General features: G+C 38.7%; 1 protein-coding gene across 1 annotated transcript in view; it reads left to right on the top strand.

Moving 5' to 3' along the window:
• Positions 1 to 19,713, top strand: part of LOC103798301 (ADAMTS-like protein 1) — a gene marked incomplete at both ends in the record, with an annotated part of 53,337 nt that extends 33,624 nt beyond the window's left edge. The window contains 4 exons of the mRNA XM_009070553.1: positions 486 to 633; positions 4,635 to 4,719; positions 16,287 to 16,588; positions 19,584 to 19,713. Of these exons, the coding sequence (XP_009068801.1) occupies positions 486 to 633; positions 4,635 to 4,719; positions 16,287 to 16,588; positions 19,584 to 19,713 (665 nt within the window). The remainder of the gene's footprint in view (positions 1 to 485; positions 634 to 4,634; positions 4,720 to 16,286; positions 16,589 to 19,583) is intronic.
• Between the last annotated feature and the right edge of the window lie 331 nt (positions 19,714 to 20,044).

Raw genomic sequence — 20,044 nt, 5'->3', positions numbered from 1 at the left:
GGGGGGGGGGGGGGGGAAGACTTAAGAAAGTGTCTGACTAAAGAAAGCCCAATAATGTTCCATTCTGTTTGGTGCCTTGTTCCAAAATAGCTGAGTGTGACCCATGTTACCCATAAGCCCCACCACTTTGTCCAAGCAAAGCAGAGTGTCTTGAGATGAACCTGACAGGGTGTTACTGAGCATAACCAATATGGGACAAATGGCCACAAGCCAAGTAGGCAACACTGTTAGAGTGACACTGCAGGAGAAACCCAGTGGCACAATGTCCAAATCAAGTAAATGTTCAGAGCAAGAAAGGTAAAAGTTTCCATCCATTTTATACCTAATCCATAACTACCAAATATTACAAATGGTTTATGTTCAAGATGGGGTGTTTCAGCATTGTGTTTTACTCTCTGATGTACACATACTTCTGTTGCTTCCCCTTTTATTTATCACTCCTATGATGTATCACATGCACCTTTTTTGGTTTCTTTTTCATCTAGTGCACTGTTACCTGTGGACAAGGGCTCAGATACCGTGTGGTCCTTTGCATTGATCACAGGGGGATGCATACTGGAGGCTGTAGTTCTAAAACAAAGCCACACATAAAAGAAGAATGCATTGTGCCCACTCCTTGCTACAAACCCAAAGGTAATGAGGCAGAAGTGTTCTCATAAATTTTTCAGACCTCTTCCATGTTCAGCAGTTTTATTTTGTTGCTGGCATCACTATTTCCACCTGCACCAAGTTATGCTTTTGCACCTGTCTGTTCCTGCCTACCGTCTAGCAGCTTGGAGAGAGTGCTGACCCCTTCTTTCTTACAAGCTCTGGGCTTTTCACTGTCAATTTGTGCTCCAGCAGACCAAGCAGTACAAATGTAAATTTGACCATAATGTAAGCAGGTTTGACCTCACTGTGTCTGAGCCAAATTTGCCATGTATTCTAAAATAAATTAAATATAGAAATACTGCCAGTGGTAGGCAAGTGTAACCATAATTACAAAAGTGTCATTTATAACTTGGAGCTTGAAATAGGTCAGAAACAAGCACTGAATATCCTATCATGAGGTTCCTCTTACTAGCTAGGCTGCAAAATTTTTCAGACTGTTAGACTCGAAACACAGCAAGGAATATTCACAATTTGTATGGAAATATCTTTTTACTTGGGCCTCAGACAGAGAGTAATACTGGGGTAAATCCACTGTGATTTGTTGAAAGAGGGAGACATTTTTGCAGTTGTTTGGAGGTTCTTATGGGATGGGAATGTAAGAAAAAGTCCTGGAGACTGGATTGGATTAATGGGCAGTGACCAGGTGCAGCAGAAACAGGTATTTGGCAATTTCCACAGGTGTATAGGCATGCATGGGATTGTGCATGTATACAGGTCTATTGTCACAACCTCTGTCTGTATGCTGACTAACTTATGGAAGGTTCTGGACTACAGCAATGCTGGTAAACTGAATTTTCCTAAATTGGGACTTGAACTGTACCATAGGAAAAAATAGTTCATTTTTAAAAAAGAATTGCTATCCTGAAACACATTAAGAGCACTTTTTATGAAGCCCAGAGAAATCTGACCCGTGACCTTGTGCCGTTCCAAGATGGAATAGAAAAAATTTGGAATCTATTTTCTGCACTTAGTGGCTGATGATGGGCACACTTTCCAAGTTTCAAGATTCCAGTTTATCTGGACCATGAAAATTCACTGTGTCTGCCAGCCACCAGAGTGGTGAAACCCAGACACAGGGTCTCTGGGGAGCAATGGGTATGTTTGCACTGTATTTTACTGGCCAACATGAGCTCACTTAATCCACTTTCCAAGATGTGAAAAAAAGCCTTGTGACTATGTTAGCATGACTCTGAACCTCATATAGAGGTTTAGAAAGTTTGGGCTTATTCAGTCAGCTATTTTTATGGGGCTTTACATGTTTATGGTGTTGAGAACACAGGTAATGCAGGATCCACTCTGCCTGTATCATAGACTAAGCAAAATGCATACGACATGGAAAAAAATCATGTGTTGCAAAACACCTGCAACTGACTTCTACTTTGGGAACCTGGGAAGGGAGAAGACCAGCTAGGAAATCTTTGCTTGCCTGCCTCTGTCAAGAAGTCTCTTCCAATGGGACTCATTTGGGAGCAAAGTAAATTACTGTTTGCTGGAAACCCACCCTTGCAAGACTGTGGCATCTTTACCCTGTTTAAACTCTTAGGCTGCTATTTGCAGCACATACATAATTAATTTCTGATGGTAGGCAGTTATTTCCTTCCATTTTTATTCATATGGGATGGAAAGTCCCACACAAAGCATACTGGTTTGCTGTGATTTTGTTTTCCTTCTCGTCTTGGGTTTCCCTCGATACTGCAAGTGGTAATCAAAGAATCATCAAGGTTGAAGGAGACCTCTAAGATCATCAAGTCCAACCATTGACCTGCCACTCTGCTGTAACCCCTAAACCCTAAACCATCTCTGTTTCTCATAAATGTTTGAATACCCTTGTAAATGAAGGCTGAATAGTGCTTTCAGAAGGGAGTTTGACCAGATGGTATCCAGAGGTCTCTTCCAATCCAGCTTATTCTATATATATGCTAGAATTCTGTCCTTTTCATTTCACAGTTAGAGGTTCAGATCAGTAGAGGTAGCAAAGTGCCTCTTGTCTGTTGAATGGTTTAATCTTAGACTGCTTCTGCATTCTGCAGCTGGATTAACACAAAGTGGGAAAAAGTCTTCCTAGCTGGCTGAAGCAGCAAGGCAAAATATGTGGAACTCTTAACACACTGTGCTAAACAGAAATAGAATGCAAATAGTTCAAGTAATTTATTTCATTTTACTTCATGCAAGCACTAAGGCATTTTATCTTGCACCAATTTTGGGAAAAAAATAGGATCACTGAATTAAGTAATAATTTTCAGTTTTAATAGACAAGGTGTATTGATCTAATACAATTCTCTGTATTATATAGGATTTAAGTGCTCTTGCTGGAACAGTTTTATAAAAGGAGAGATTTTACTTTAATCTCCAGAGGTTGAAATTCCTCCTTAGCTTGTGTCAGGGCTGCTTTTTGTTCTTTTTTCTGTCAAAGCATACTGTACAACATCAACATTTCTAATCCTCTAACAAATTTTTCAATGTAAATCATAATTAACTACACCTCTGAAAAAAAAGAAAAGTTATTTTAAAAGTCACGTGACAGGCAATGAGCTTCTGCTTTTTACAAGCACTTGCATCCAAGCTAAAAAACACAGTAAGATTTGGCTTTCCAAATCCCATAAAACAAACTGCAGAACATATAAATAGAAATATCTCCTGCATATTTTGGATGACAAATGTGGTAAAATATAGATTAAACTAAGAGCTGTGCTGGCAAATATTCATCCTTAAATGGCACTAATAAATATGTTAGAGTAAGAGCTTGGCAAGCTGTTTCAAAAACAGGGCCATAGTCACTGTGTTACTGTCCCTTTTCTCCTCAGTTACTAACTTGCCCAAGGAAATTTCCATGACTAAAATTGCAGTAGCTGTGAAATCAAGTTGTAAGTTGTCATTCCTCTATGATACAACTTGCAGATGGGAAATTTCATGTGCATATGCGAAATGTTTATTGTTATGTACAACAGAGTCACAGAAAATTCCTGACTATTCTGAATGAAGTTAATCTGCTCCTGTAGATGAGTACATATCCATCATATAAATCCAAAAGGCCTTGGTGATTTGTGAGTGGCAAAGAGGTTTGGCCCTGTTTGTCCTCAGTGGGCTGTCTCCCTGCCTTTTGTTTTTTTCCCCTGATCCTAAGCCCAGAATGTTTTGTTGAAATGCAGAGCTCCTGCTCAAATTGTAGTGCTAAATTTGCTCTTGCTTTATACCCCTGTAGAGCTAAAACAGCTCCACTGCCTTCAGCTCAACTACTCTACTTCAACACTGCATAAAAGTGGAGTTTGGCTTGCAAAGCAGCATGGCCCTGTGCTCCCCAGAGCAGAGCAGTTCATTACACTGTGCACACGTTCTGGAGGGGAGGAAAAGCAGCTCCACTGTTTTCCATCAGAGATGACAGAAAAAGTATCAAGCTCTTTTTTTTAAAATCCACATAGCCGATGAAGTGATAAACTTGCAGTTAAAAAGCGTACCTGGGCCATTTTATTAAGGTTTGATTAAGGTTTATTAAGGTTTGATATCAGGATTATCTTCCTTTTTGTAATCTACCAAAAATAAGCTTAGCATGTCTTCTGAAGTTCTAAAATTTAAAGGTGTACACAGGGATTTAACACATTTTGCCTTTGCAGTATAATGGAGGCCTGTTGCACTTGCAAGACTCCCTCCAAAGAATATTTTCTTAAGTGCCTACTTTCCCAGTCCACTTGTATAGTCTTAGAAGTTATTTAATTTGCCTTTCTGGCTTTAGAACACTATAGCCCTTTTAACTGCAACAGTGAAGTACCCGGCCATATAACCCCGAAGCATTATCAGCCAGCTGATGCAAGAGTTTCTTCACCACTCTTCTGGTCTCATTTCTCTCTTTCTTCTTTGTGCTCAACCTCCATGTGGATGAAGGTACACATGCATCACAAGCATGGTCAGTGACAGCAGGGAGGCTGGCACACATAGCAACATTACTGCATGATTCCTATTTTCATGTGCTTGTGTTTGTTCCATAGAGAAACTCCCTGTGGAAGCAAAGTTGCCATGGTATAAGCAGGCTCAAGAGCTGGAGGAAGGAGCAGCAGTATCAGAAGAACCATCGTAAGTCTTAAAAACTGCTTACAACAGGTCCTCATGTGATCCAGAGAAGTTGTGGATGTTGCCTCCCTGGAGGTGTTCAAGGTCAGGTGGGATGAGACTCTGAGCAAGATGGTCTAGTGGAAGGTGTCCCTGCCCATGGCAGGGGTATGGAATTAGAGGACATCTGAGGTCCCTTCAAACCCAAAACATTCTATGATTCAATTATGATTCTATATGGGAATCTGGGTCTTGCGCTGAACAAACACATGAACACATTTGGCTTCCATTAGAGTGTAGAGGCCAAACCCAACCCTGTGGAAATCAATGGTCTTAAGGCTGCATCACACTTGGGTGTGAAGAGACAGATTTCAAAAGGGTAAGTGCAGATTTAATTTAAGCAAATATATGCATGTTTTATTTAAGGTTATTTACAAGAATATTGTAATAAGAGTCCTTCTACCTACCTTGTTATATGTTCTTCATTACCACTGCATCTACACAGATTTATTTATTCTCTCAATACCCATGTGAAGAAGAACAGGGCAGGCAGTGATGTTTCCCCTTGCCTCGTCCCCAAAGGAAGTAGTAGCCCTGTGGTTTGTATTGCCTTATCATTTACATGATTTCAGGGATTTTCCCCTCCATGCGTTTTTAATCATTTTCTTGTCTTTGCCCAAACACCTCTGCAAGATGGATCTGAATTGACACCTTGTACCCTGTTAGTAGGTCTTTCTCCTGCTGCAGACACTCTTGGATAGCAGACTGGTCTATGTCCATACACTGACAATTCCCCTCACGTTAGGGCTGCCTGGGATTATGGAAACTGTACATTTTCTTCTCAAATGCACAGAATTAATTCATTATGCTCCTTAACTGTAACTTTTTTGGTTTATCTTCTATTAGTTTGTCTTCTGTTTTGTGATTAGAATTACCATTCAGGTAGAAAGAGGTGGGGGCAAAAAATAGTTACACGAAATGCCAAAGATAAAAATGTAACAATAAAAAGCTGGAACAGAGCATTTCCATTACCTGCCTTTTTGTACTATATCAATAAGAAAATTGAACTATATGAATCTGACCTGATATAGCCAGGTTTTTCACACAGTGCTATTGAAAATACAGTTTAGTGTTTGCTGCATGTGCTCCATTTCTTTAGTAGTACTATTGTAGAAGAAGTTAGGAAGATTAAATGGTTTAAAAAACTCCTCAGAATTTCATTCAGAATTGAGTTTTATTGTAATGAATGACTAATTAATCTTCCTTAGCCCAGTAAAATTGCAGTGAAAAGGAAGTTGCAGCAAAATGGTATAGCACATAAACCTTTAGCAATGAGGTTGAGAAATTAAAAATAATGTTATGATTATGTTTTGGACTTTTTTCCCTAAAACTGTGATAAATGCATGCTATAATTGCAGTCTCCATATACAGCTTCAATCAATATCCAGTTCCTTGTGTGGGAGCACATAGCATTATTTATTGCAACTGCAACTGTGTATTAGACTAAAAACCATTGCTTATCATGCAGCATAATAGCAGTTTTGACGTGGTTAATCTGAGTTGAAATGGTTTGAAACTGGAGCACTGAAAGGGCATATATAATATGTCCCTCAAAATAATTTTTTTCACCCAGCTGCCATATGTATACATGCCTAAAGACATATAGAAAAATACATGTATACACATGCATTTATAAGCACATATAGACATATAAATGTACAAACATTCACATGTGTTTCTATGTATATTAGTATCAGCTATCACGTATAGTATAATGAAATGTCTAACTGCTTCAGAGTCCCATGGACTTTGCAGATTGATACATTCAGAGTCAAAGCCTAGAAAATTCAGTGTGTGATCATATTAATTTTTCATTTGTAAAGTGCAGCTTATTTTCATGTGATTTTTATTTGTGGCTATACTAAATTACTTAGCTAAATGTGTATTTATGAAACTATTAATAATCTCTGGAAACATGCATAAAATAAGAATCATACTGATATCCAGTTACATGGTCATATCTGGAATAATTTGTGACACTAAGAAACTTCTAGATAGATTTTGTGAGCAGGGCTGATAACACTGTAGTAAAGCAGTATAGTTATATATATGAGTATATGTAGCTTTTAATATGAACAAGAAGGAATCTGTAGAGATTAGGCATAACCTGCAGGGGAGAATGAAGAGGCTTTTGTTTATGACAATGTGTGTTTATTCTGAAAAACCTTACGGGAATCTTATTTGTGATTCTAAAACAGACGTTGAGAGACCTAAAGGGAAAGGGACTTAAGAAATTCAGATTGTTTTAAGTGCAGCTATGACATGTTCTTACCTTACAGGTCACTGCTCTATTGCAATAAAGGCTCTGTTCTACAAAGACACTCCAATCTTTTTACCCCATCTAATGCAAGACTTCAGGGATATCCATGAGATACTAATATATCCATAGAGTGGGGCATAGTCCAGACTAGGTTCAATCTGCCATGGGGTGACATTTTGTATATTTGTTTTCTCTCTGCAAGGCACAACTCCAGAAGCATTTCTGATGTTTATTTTAGGCTGATGAGAAATCTACTTGACATAAATTAAAGTACAGATTTTTGTATCTGTTGACTAACAGGAAAAATAAAGAGCACAAAGTCAGGGTCTTTATGCAAACTTTCCCAAAGCTCAGAGATGCCTTATGTTTAGTTTGGAATCATTTTTAGTGATAAGGCATGAGATAGGAAAATCAAAACAAAGTTAGAAAATTTGTGCTGAAAGAACCATCCATGCAATCCCCCTCTGTAAACTCCCATCTGCATATCGTTCCAGAATATCTAATCTGTTTAAGCAATCTTGAGCACTGACCTTCCACATAAAATTGGTTTCCTTGCCTCACTATTAATACTGTTTTTCATTAATATCTAACTTTAAACAGTTTTAGGTCCTGGTTATTGGATTGAAAAACTGTATTTAACAATACAAAAGAGGAGACAAAACATTCAGAACTCACCAAAATACAGGCAGCAATCAACTTTGGTGCCAGCTTTATAGCATCTCTTCTCATCATTCAGCTGTGTAGGGATTTCAAACACACCAGCTAGGTGAAAAACGAGGTGTATTACATAATAACGCACCTTTTGTCTTCTGCTTCTGTAGCTATGCAGCAACACAGTGTAATACTCCATGGCCCACCATACTGACAGATGTCAGGCTACCACCCACATACTTTGGCTGGTGAATGATCAGTCCACAGTGTGGGTGCATGGTAATTTCAGGGCTGGAACAGATGAGATTTTTTTACTGTTGGATCAAGCACTAACTGGTATAAGACTGCATGTGATGTGGCCAGCTGTTTTGCTGACTATGGATTTGAGTAACTAAAAACATTACCTTAAACTTCTTACTGTCTCACACCTAAGTGTGTTGCTGTGTAAATATTTCAGAAAACATACTGGGGTTGTAAAAAACAATTTTCACTGCTGGTTTCCACTCCTCTGAGGAAGACATTTCTTTTCTCCGATCTGGTAGAGCAGAGCTGGTTGAGCAGTGTTGAGGGTATGACTCAAGCTGGGAAGCTTTTTGCTCAGCAGAGAGGGAACTATGGGCAGAGGAGAGGCAGCATGAAGGGGAAGGTGAGCAGCTGTGTGGCAGGAGGAACAGCAAAAGGCCTCCAGTGGCATGGTAAACCAAGTGCTGAAGAGGCAGCATTGTGTTCATAAGCATGTTTTCACAAGTGTGTGTTCATTAGTGTGCTTACTTGAAGCTGTAGCAATGGAAGCTTCTTCAAACAAGCCACGCTTGTGTGATTTTTCCTATTCACTCTGTGTTGTTGCAAAGATTACCAATTTCATTACTCCACTTGGGCAGATATCAGTAAAGATTCATTCTTTTCCCATGTTTCATTTGAGGGTCTTCCCAAGGTTTCTTGTTCCACCAAGTCATTCTCCTCTACAGACAGTGTCCTATGCCTACCACTATGACCCGTTCTTCCGTACCACTCCTCAGGCAGAGAAAACTAACCTTGTCTATAAGCAACTCTGTTGTTCTTCTCAAAGTTTATATCTGTTTGTAGGTTTAAAAGTTAAAACTAAAAATTTGCAGCATATTTCTTCTATGCATTGAGTTCTCACTTGTGATCTGTTTTGCTGTCTTCTGACTTCTATGACTTTCTATTAAAGATGATTTTTGTTATGAAATTGCATGCTATGATCTATAAAGCTACAGTATTTCTTTTTGCACTATCCTCCCACCTGTAATGTGTGATCATTCTCTGATGTGTGCAGCTAGAGCATCAGATGCCTTATTTTTATTCCATCTGCATGTACTTCCTTCCTTTATTTATATCTTTAGGAATTTCTAAAGCAAGCAAGTCTTACAGTTGAATTTTGTCTGTATATGTCTATCTGTCAATTGCCTTCCTCTTCCCTCAGTAATGTCTGAATTATTCCTATTAACTGATTTTGACAGAGGTATAAAGTTATCTCAGATAATTTTACTCCTCTGTCAAACTCGGTTGATACTCACCAGGAAATTCAGTGGTAGTATTTTCCACATGTGTGACTAAACTAAATGATTGAGTGGAAAACTGACACCCTACAATTCCCCAGCTGAAGGAGAGTTTTTTGGAGGAGTTCAGTCCTTAACAGATAGCAGAGAATCCACTTGAGCACTCAGCCTTCAAATACTAATCCATGTTAAATTGTTTTTCATCAGTTCTGCTGCTCAAAGAATTAGTCATGACCAGTTCAGCTGCTTGAAGGCTAGAGGGAATAGTTTGTTTATGTTGTCTGACCTGCTGCACCCCTAGATGGGATCAGTTAAAAATTAATTGCTGACAGAATTACTATGAAATACTCTATGTTGGTAAGAGAGTATTGCAATCTTTGCTAGGACAAAGGTTTAGGGTTAGAAGTCCTTGCTGTCTTGTGTTGTTGTACGTGTTGTTCTCCTTTTGCTGTCCATACCAGAAGTGACCATTCATCAGGCCTTAGAAATGTTATCTGAGGAAGAAACCACATTATCTTTCTGTCTGACCACTTTCACTGAAGCTCATTACATCGGCCCAGACCGTCAGAAAGAACAGCAGTCATGATTTAAAAAGTGTGGGTTTTCTATATACAATGAGATGGGGTTTATGGGTGGTAGTGGGTTGCTTAAAAGATTTCTGTCTCTAACTCTTAAAATGCTTTTGTATGTTAACACCATATCCAGCTTTTAACGTACTGCCATAAATAACCCTAGTGCTAGCCATAAAAAAAGGGGCGGGGAGGGGTGAGGGAAGGAAGGGGAGAGAGGGCAAACAATAATATCTGGATGCCAGATGTCACCATCTTAGTGATGGGGCCAGTTCAGTAAAAAACAAAAGGAAATTCCTGACATGCATCACTGGGGGTGACAAAGCCCTCAGGGAACTGGATATGGACAGGGAGGCCAGTGTGGCAGAGGCACCCAACACCTCCGTCTTATTTTACAGTAGGTATTTATATTTCCAAAGACAGACATGCTATTTTGTTTTAATTTTCCTTGTTGAAGAGTTTCCATCATGGTCTTTGTACCTGATGCACAGGTTAATAAATAAGTTTAAAACTTCCAAATAAGGCTTTACTTTAAAAATAAAGCATATTGTGACTGTTGGATTGCCAAAAAGAAGTAAAACGTAGTGACAACATATACACCTTTATCAACTGCTAGGCTCTTGCTTGTCCACTGCACTGAAGAGGAAGAGGGAGATTTTGGGGAATTTCTCCATATTAAGACCTAATGACAAAACGATTAAACTATATACATGGTCAGTCAAAAGGAAGAGCAGCAATGCAGCAGCCTCACATTAGGTAATGATTTCTGTCTACTCATTCAAGGACCCCCTATATCCTGTCACAACTACTTAAGATTTATGTGTAATAACTATACAAGACAGAAGCAGTTACCTTTCCCTGGGGAGAAAGGCAGCAGTGAATGAAAAGCACCAATAGCATAGAATGATTAGACACAAAGAGGAAGGAAAATATCATATTCAAGCTAAACTGAGAAGAAACTATGGAGGGTCAGATTGTAATCACTCTGATTGGAATTGGACCTGTGCAGCTGGGTCCAGTGCCATTGCTCAAACAGATGGAGCCCCGAGATTTTGTTGATGAGTGGTCATGTCCTCTGTTTTACTTCTTTGAACAATGGCACCAGCAGCTACCAAATGCTGCGTGTGCTGTTACCCACACAATAAAACCCGTGGTAAGGTGGCCTGTCCTGGAGAAAAACGATGGGTTTGCATTTCAACTCAAGACAAGGAATCTGGAAGTCTGAGCTCAGTTCCTGAGTTCTATCACAAAACATTTCTAAGCCATTGAACAAACCATAATAAATGGATGATGGATGTCTGTGCCTTTGAACACTCAGTCTTACTGGTATGTGCACGTCTCAAAACCTCAGACTCCATGTAAGCCATGGATTTACCTAACAAAGGACTTTTGTAAAAAAAAAAAAAAAAAAAAAAAAAAAGAGAAAAAAAAAGTCCAAGCAATAAAAATTAAGGAGAACATAGAATCATGTAGCAGTGAAGAAAATAAGCTGTGTTTCTCCATAGCTGAAAGAACATCATTCTGTAGACACCTTTTTTTTCCTTCATAACAAACATTGTAGGAACCCAAGTCCTAGAAAGAAGAGGCTGTGGCTGGATACATCAAGAGTTATGAAGATCTTCACAAAAGTCGTCAGGGCTCTCCACAGTTTTCATCCTGAACTCACTGTGACTTTCTGTGAAAGGCCCTATAGATCAGCATTGACATTGTCTTTTGACTTCCCCAGTTACATATATGTTGCTATATGAAGGAGAATATACACCAGTCCTTAGCTGTGCCCAGAGGTTGAAGGAAAAAATTTCATTATCCCAAGACAATGTACAGCCATTGTCATCACTGTTCTCAAATTTTGATGTCACTTTTGCGGTCTTTATGTACAAGTGATCATTGCATGCACATTTGAGGCTACAAAATCTGTATTTTTAGAGACATTCCCATTATATAATTTAAAGAGAGGAAAGACTTTTTAAAATGCTAGACACACTGTTGTCTGAAGGGGGCAATCTCATATGTAAAAGTGCAAATAATCCCTGCAAAATTGAGCTGGGCAAGTGATATCTACACAGTATTCTTGTGTGGATGAAATTCTGTGGACAACTTCAATTCACTTGTACTTGCAGGTCCATTGGATGTGCAGCCTGAAGGCTGATCTGCTGTTTTTTTCACAGTTTTCATATTTGATAGTAAGTGCTTTACATACAAATATTGCAAATTGGTTTTGCTATATTAAAATTTCCTTAAAATGCACTTTCAGTGATTGTAGCACAGTACAAAAGCAGTGGGCCAAAACTGGCTCTGTAGAACACCTGTAGAAGTCCATTGGTATCAGTGACATCATTTCTTTTCCTTAATTTTTAGAACACATTATGCAGCCTATCATGGGCTAATGTGCACATGACAGATGGTGCAATAGTCCCTTCAGCAGAACACAATCTTGTAGAAATTGTGAAACTTCAACAGCTAATATAAACCACTGAAATACAAAATGCCTCTTTTAAATCCAGAACTCATTATTTTGCAAGGGTGTTTATATCACAGGAAAAGGTTGCTGGTCCATCACCATAAAAGTGTCCTCAGGTCAAGGAAACAAGTATAGATGTTTGTCTACAAGCAACATCCGTTTTTCACTCCCAGCTTTCTTTGAAGAGTTTTCCACCTTTCATTGCCCTCTACCATCTCCAGCTCGAGAGCACTGCCACTCATGGATGTGCCCATTTAGGTAGGGGACAACAAGCAGAAGGACCATTCAGTCACCCCACAGCTGGATGCTGTAATGTACTCAGTGCTCCAGCAGCTGAGTAGCAGCAGGCACAGTTAAATCAGTCATAACAAAGAAATTTCATGATTTTCCCTCCTTCCAGATTGCACTTTTCCACCTTACAGTGATGTCTGAAACAGGAGCAGAAAACTCCTCTTTAAAATATTCATCAGAGCTCTCAGAACAACTTTACTGCTGTGTTTTTCCTTTGTGGAAAAAGCATTGCCATGTCTGATGTGCAGAATAATAATAGAAGTTGATTTTTGATTCTATGGAGCTTGCTAATCGCCGTGAAGTATGCTTAGAGACATGAAATACTCAATGTAATTTCTTTGAGGCAAGAGGCATCTTTTTTTTTCATTTGTACAAGTATTAGCACAAATGGGTTCTGCCTGACACTTAATTACTATCACATTAGTAGAACAAGTGATTGCCTTTGTCGTATGTATTAGGGTTGTTAATATAGGGGCTATTATTACGGTAGGATTTAGTTAAACAATATGCAACGACAGCTGAAACACCTACATCATTTCCTTCTTCTAAAAGAACTACTTCTAACTAAACCTATTCCACTACCTCCATTTTCAAAGCAGACTGAGAGGTTGGCACACAGAAATGCACAATGCTGTGCAGATGAACTATATGCAGAACAAGTAACCTTAAATCCATGGAACAGTCTCCTCTTTATTCACATACTTTTGTAAGTCTTGCACACACCATTTGGCAACACTTATCATTAATGGTGACACAAAGATATTTGAAAGCCTTTGTAATTTCCTGGGTTTAGGAAGATCGAAAATGCAGAAACATTGTATATTTATATTATACAGTCACATTACATAAATGTTCCGTTTTAATGACAAGTATGGAGACATCAAGGAGATGTATTTTTCAGGGTTTTCTTGAGTTGCCCCTCTTTTTTGTCTGTTTTTAACTCTTCATTCTACCAGTTCTCTCTTTAGAAGCCAAAAGTTATATTAGAATTAAATTAAATTTCCTCATTTTTCACTTAAAATGTAAAAACTAGGCCTAGATAGATGAATGAAATATCATTTCCTGAAGGTATTCCGGAGTCTTTAGTACAAGTTGATGACTAAGGTGAAATAATACATGTGACATTTACAGATCAAGTCTCATTTAGAAAATGATTGTCTACTTTAATAATGTTCTTACTTTCCTTTTGTGTCCTTTTCCTTTTGTTCCCGTGTATGTCTGTGTGATATATATCATGTGTAAATATTCTGAGTATTTGAAGTATCTCTGTTTTTCTAGATGAGTAATACTTTTATTTATATAAATATCTAAATACCATGCAAAATATCCTGGCTTTTTGTTTGGAATATGGCAGGTCTTCAACAAAGCAATGTTACACAACAATTCACAGTGTTTAAAAATAAAGGAAGATAGCTTCTGATGAAGACCAGGGCCTTTTTTTCCCTTGTAACCTGGTTAGGATGTCTACCTCTTAGTTTGTCAGTTTAAGAAGCTATACATTTAAACTAGTCAAAATATCCTAGTCACAGTGGCTGACATGAACCATTTAATCTCTGACAGGAGATTTTCCACATCAAAATAGTATTAGAGCAATTGCACAGTCTTAGAGAAAACAAGATGAGTGGCCCACCTGTGCTGTTAAAGAGTGTAATCCTTTCAAAAAGAAAGGTAACATCTTTGAAACAAGACTGATCTTTTAAGACAAAATGTCTTAAGAGTAGGAAAACGGGATCACTTTGGATCATTAGTTACTCAAAGCTTTGCTTCAGAAAGAATTCTTGCAGCCTTTGTAGCAGCATGATGCATAGTTTCAAATGTTACAGTGATGTCTGCAATTTATTTATTTTCTTTCTGTTACTTCCTGTGTGTACTGCTAGCAGTGGTTATCAGGTTTGTAACAAGATGTTACAAACACCTATAAAAAATGGGCAAAGAGGTGCACACTCTCTGCTCTAGGAGACTGTGCTTTTCCAGTCAGAGATACTGGTACATATGCACTGGGAAAGCATCGGGTTCTTTTTTTGGTTTTGGATTTTTTTGAAACTCCAGAGTGAAGGGAAAGACCTTTCATCAACTAGAGAAAGGCAGTGGATGAAAGAGAGAAGCGTATAAAAATACTTTCAAAGATGCTGGTCACAATATATTTCCTTTTTCTTTGTATCAAACTTTTAATAGGATTCTTAAGGTGAGTATTGAATTTCCTATAGACCCAAGTAGACCTAGACCATAAAAGGAAACAGGCATATGTATTGCCTTCAGCCCGCGGAAAAGCTGTCTGAGTCTACTGTGCCTACCAAAATAAAGACCAAAGGGAGAGAAATGCTGTCAGTGACAGCTATATTTCAATGAAAAATGCATCCCAGAACCTGTGATTTATTTGATAAATTTAGCTAATGCATATGATCAGGTGATACAGGACTTAAATTTGTCTGGCAATAGACCCTAGCACAAAAAGCTTTCAATTCATTAGATTAGCACTGAAAATATTAATATAAAAACCAACTTACTGAGTTTGCAGGAGCTGACTGATCCCAAACACTTACTGTTAATAGTAAAGTGTTATCAACACGGACTGTTCCTGTGAGGTTCCTTGGGGATTAGTGCTGGACTCTTTAGCTCTGATTATTCACTCTTCTCTGTTGTAGCTCTTGAAGTAGAAATACAACCCCTGTGTCAGAATTTGCCTGTGGCAGAAAGTTTGGCAGAATGGCCAATGGAGAAGGCAAGTCAGTCAGCTGAATTACCCTGTATTCATTCCTTTAGTGCTTTAAAACCTCTAACATCAGGCGTTTAAGCATAAGTAATGCAGGTCATGGAGTGCTGTGGGACTGTTGTTTCCAGTCAGATTTAGGAATCATTACAGATCAACATGAGCTCAGAAAAGCAAGTTGTGTTACACCTCAACAAGGTAGCATGGGTGTGATACAGAGTTGAATATGAAAATTCTGCTTGGTGTAGCTTTGAGTAAAATGCTAGGCCAGTTTTCAATACTGACATTGAAAAAGTGGTGAAGACACATAAAAATTCATAAATTATTCTTTGGTGAGGAAACCAACAAAAAATGGAACTCAGCCTGTTTATTGTAATGACAGCTGCAAGGTGCTTTTATTAAAGCATGTATTAATGTATGAACTTTCAGAAGCACAAATTTAGAGTATGCAAGGGTTACTAATTAGTGGGACAAAAGCAACTGCTAGAGAAAACCAAAATAGAAATGGAACACTGGCGGGGGGTTTTTAATGAGGGAAAAATTAAATGTTCTAGGGAAATAAATATTTAAAAAAACAAACTAACAAAAAACACCCAAAAAAAACTCAACCAACAAACTAAATAAAAAATTCAGCTTAAAAACTTTCGGATTTTTACTTTTAAGTGGCTTCAAATTAAGACTTGAAAAGACCTACTGGAATACAGGGACAATAATTTAAATTATTTTACATTTGCTACTTGATCAGGCACTTATCGGATCATGATGCACACTGGGAGATTGCTGGATGCCTTTCATTGAGACACGTTAGGATCAAGGCAGGTGCTCTAAGTGTTTGCCTTTCTTTTTGGATATTTGAAGGCTCTTCACATGAGCATTTGAGAGCTCTTCCAGTGCTGCTACTAAGTTATCAACATTATGTCATAGCTCCTGTGTGCATTTCATAATAGCCCTATGACAGGGTGAAGCCTCTGTTTCTTGTTAAACAAAATGTGGCCTGGACAGGACTATACTGCTTTTGCTTGTCTGGCTGCTTGTGGACATAACTTGCCTTGCTCTCTTCCTCTCACAGATTTATTCCTGAGGCTTGGTCTGCATGCAGTGTCACCTGTGGAGTAGGTAGCCAGGTGCGGCTTGTGAAATGCCAAGTGCTCCTCTCCTTCTCTCAGTCTGTGGCTGACTTGCCCATCGACGAATGTGAAGGTCCTAAGCCTGTGTCTCAGAGAGTCTGTTACAGTGGTCCTTGCAGTGGGGAGGGGACTGAATATACCCCAGAGGAGACAGAGCTCCTGTATGGCAGCTTGCAGGAGTTCGATGAGCTCTATGACTGGGAATATGAAGGCTTCACGGAGTGTTCAGAGTCCTGTGGAGGAGGTAAGTGCAAAATGCTTCTGCGCTGGATTTGCTTTCCCTCTTCAAGTGTGTGCTTTGCAGTCAATACCCACAGACATGCTGCTTTGCTATGGCTATTTAGAATCATAGACTCATTTAGGCTGGAAAAAACCTTGAATATCATAGGGTCCAACTATATTTGAAAAGACATGGATAAAACCCGTGAAAAAAACCCACATGCACAACATATTTTAGCCCAGAATGTCTGAGCTCTGCGCTCAGACTGTCACCAAGTGTGATCAATGTATGACATGTTTCTGTTTCCTTTATCAGCGGATCACTCAAAAGGCACTCAAGTAAAAAAGCTGAATGTTAAAGTGGTCTGGTGATATAGGCTAACAGTCACATGCCACTTTTAGCTTTTATCTCTCGGTTTGTTCTGTGCAAGTACAAACATATGGAAGTAAATTCTCGTTCCACAGAAGATGAAATGAATTATTGATATTTTGTGGGCTCAGCTGTTCCCTAACTCCTATCACTAAGTGACATCAGCTCCAATCCTTGTCCAAAAAAACCCCATATGTGCTGTCTGAAACTATCAGGCTTGGCACTCGGAGTTCCTCAAAGTTAACCAAGATCTCAGGTTCAACTTGTTACAAGTTACTAACACACCAGTTCTCTGATATCCTTTTTTTAACTCCTATCATTTTATGTAGCTAGCTCTGACAAATATGGCTACTCCAGTATTTTTTAACTTAAACCTAAATTTTTCCAGTTGTTGTCCTTTTACAAGTTTCAGGAGATTTTAAAAAAAAAAGGATTCCTATAGATAAATACTGTATAACTGAAAATGACTCAGCAATTTAGGAGTGGTTAATAGAGTGATCTGTGCAGATTCACCAGTACTCAGTTACAATCTTTAAAAACATAATGAGTAGAAAATAGCACCAAGGCTTTCTATGCTTACTTTTAGCTTGCTGATGGTGGCCAATGTTTAGAGTAGTTCACAGACAGTTCTCAGGTCATTGATACATTTTCTATGTTTCCTACATAACAAATATAACACTAGTGTAAGCTAAGTGGTGACAAACACTGATTTGACAGGAGTATATGTCATATATTGAGGCTACTAGTGAGCAGTAACAATTTGTCACACTTAATACTGTGGATACCAAAACCTGGATATTTCCTAGAAATATCCTCTTGGAATGTCATTTCTTTGAATATAGAGATTATATGTGTATTTTTCAAATATTACTCACAGTGACTGACTTGAGAGAGATATTTTTCTTCATAAATTTAATCTCTTTCAATTGTCAGCAAAACGTTTTCCCCAAGATTTCTTTTTGTCTGATGTCAACTCCAAACTCTCCAGATTAACAGATGCTGTCAGATATTTTTGTAGCCATAGGTGTAAGACCAGTCAAACTAATTTTATTGGGTTTAGTGTCCCAGGAGAAGAAACTGGATAGATGCAAAAGTAACCTTTCACCTCCCAGAAGCAGCAACCAGAAGGAATGAGTTAGTCATTTAGTCTGCCGTTAGTGGCTTCATTTCCCAGAGCTGTCATCAAATATCATGTAACAATTATTCTATTCTGGTAGATATAAACACAGAAATTCTCATTTGATGGTATTTTGAAAGTGAACCTAAACTGCCTAGATTCACATCACACCATCACACACTTTTGTGTTGTGATTTCCTATTGAGATATCTTTTTTTCAGGAAAAACAATTTTAAAGCAGACAGCTTTCTGTTTTAATAATATTGTGCAGTAAATAATGTTTCAATTCAATTACTTGGCAAATAAACATACTTAGGTTTATATACCTTTTTTCATTATCTCTGTACAGTGAAACTTCTGATGTATAATCAGAGGTCTTTATATTCCCTAAATGTTCAATGACCCATCCCAGATTTATAGCTTATCCCCATTTGCTGCATTGACCTATCAAAAATAGACAGACAGCCATTATCAGTATGTTGACTCGCAATGCAACATTCAAGAGGAAGCAGAAGAAAGTGATTCTAAGCACATTTTTTTGCTGCTGGAGCAAGCCAGATTTTTTCACTATCATATTTTTAGTTCTTGGCATGAGCTGTTAGAGGCAAAAACTTCTGCCAATACATAGTCTAGAAACCACAGACTGGGCACATTGAGACAGGAACATTTTTGGAGGCTGGTTGAATACTGAAAAGTGAAGAGCAGTAGTATCAGAGTTTGGCTATATGAGTTTGATGAAGTAAAACCATCAGCCTGAGAAATGGAGAAAAGGTTGAATTCAAGACTTAGCAGTCAATCATGTTTTGGTAGTCAGCATTGAAACAGACAATAGAAATCTGTTAAGGTAATTGACAGTATTTGGTCAAGAGCTCATCAGTGACACACTTGAGACAGGATAAATTTGAACTGTGGAAGTACATTCAGCTTACAAAATTTTGATCTGAAAAGAAAATCACCCAGCACATAGAGAAGGTGAGTGGAGCTGTATGCCTAGCAGAGTAGTGTCACTAGCATGTGGTAGGACTCAGTGGTTTCTTTCCACAGAGTTAAGAAAAGTGCTTTCCTGGTTACCATGCCTCTGGACCAGCAGTCCTCGCCTGACTTCATCAGACTGGTCATCTTGTCAGGTCTGCACATAAGTTCCATGCAAAGCAGAGACTGGTAACCTGAACACCATGCCATTTCCCATCAGGTAGAGAATGACCTCTGTCTTCAGCCAGGATCAGTCCATTCTGGAGAATCCATGTACCCATGTTTGCTGTACATGATACGATAACATGCTGCAGAGAAGAGTGATTGAGCTGGAAAGATAACGAACATGACAGGGTAGTGAACATCTTGTTCATATATATAAATTTCTTTGGTTTCTTTTCTTAGAAATAAATCACTACCATTTGTTTTTCAATAGACTATCCTTTCTATATTTTTTTTTAAGTCTTTTGGGAAATGACTTGAATAGCAAAACATCTTGAAAATATGGGGCCAACTTGCAGGTATGGAGGGCTTGCTGTGATGATGCTTTGTGGTGTGCAGGTGTCCAGGAGGCTGTGGTGACCTGTCTGAACAAACAAACCAGGGAGGCTGCAGACGAGACGCTGTGTGTAACCAGCCGCCGTCCTCCACAGCTGCTGAAAGCCTGTAGCCTAGACCCCTGCCCACCAAGGTAAGCTTCTTATATCTTATCACCAGGCATACCTTTTTTTTCCAGATTTAAGACAGATGTGATCATTGATGAAGTTGAGAAACTCATCTTCAAGCTCCCTGTGAATTTGAGACCTTTGGGGCAGGGATGTTTGTATCTGGGCTTTAATAAAATGTCTCCTGAAGTACAGGAGAAAACAGGCAGATGAGAGCGGGAGATGTCTCCCCAAGTTGAAGTACCACAGACTCAGTTGTCTGGGCTCAGCAGATCTTTGTTCCTCCCCTGGAACACCTTTCACTAATGCAAAGTGCGGAGAAGTGATGTGAGTGAGTAAAACTCTGCTGCTGTGTGA

The sequence above is a fragment of the Acanthisitta chloris genome, unplaced genomic scaffold, assembly GCF_000695815.1.
Source record: "Acanthisitta chloris isolate BGI_N310 unplaced genomic scaffold, ASM69581v1 scaffold15692, whole genome shotgun sequence".
NCBI classification, from domain to species: domain Eukaryota; kingdom Metazoa; phylum Chordata; class Aves; order Passeriformes; family Acanthisittidae; genus Acanthisitta; species Acanthisitta chloris.
Note: the sequence above shows the minus strand (reverse complement) of the source record. Positions and strands in the feature narration are given on the sequence as shown.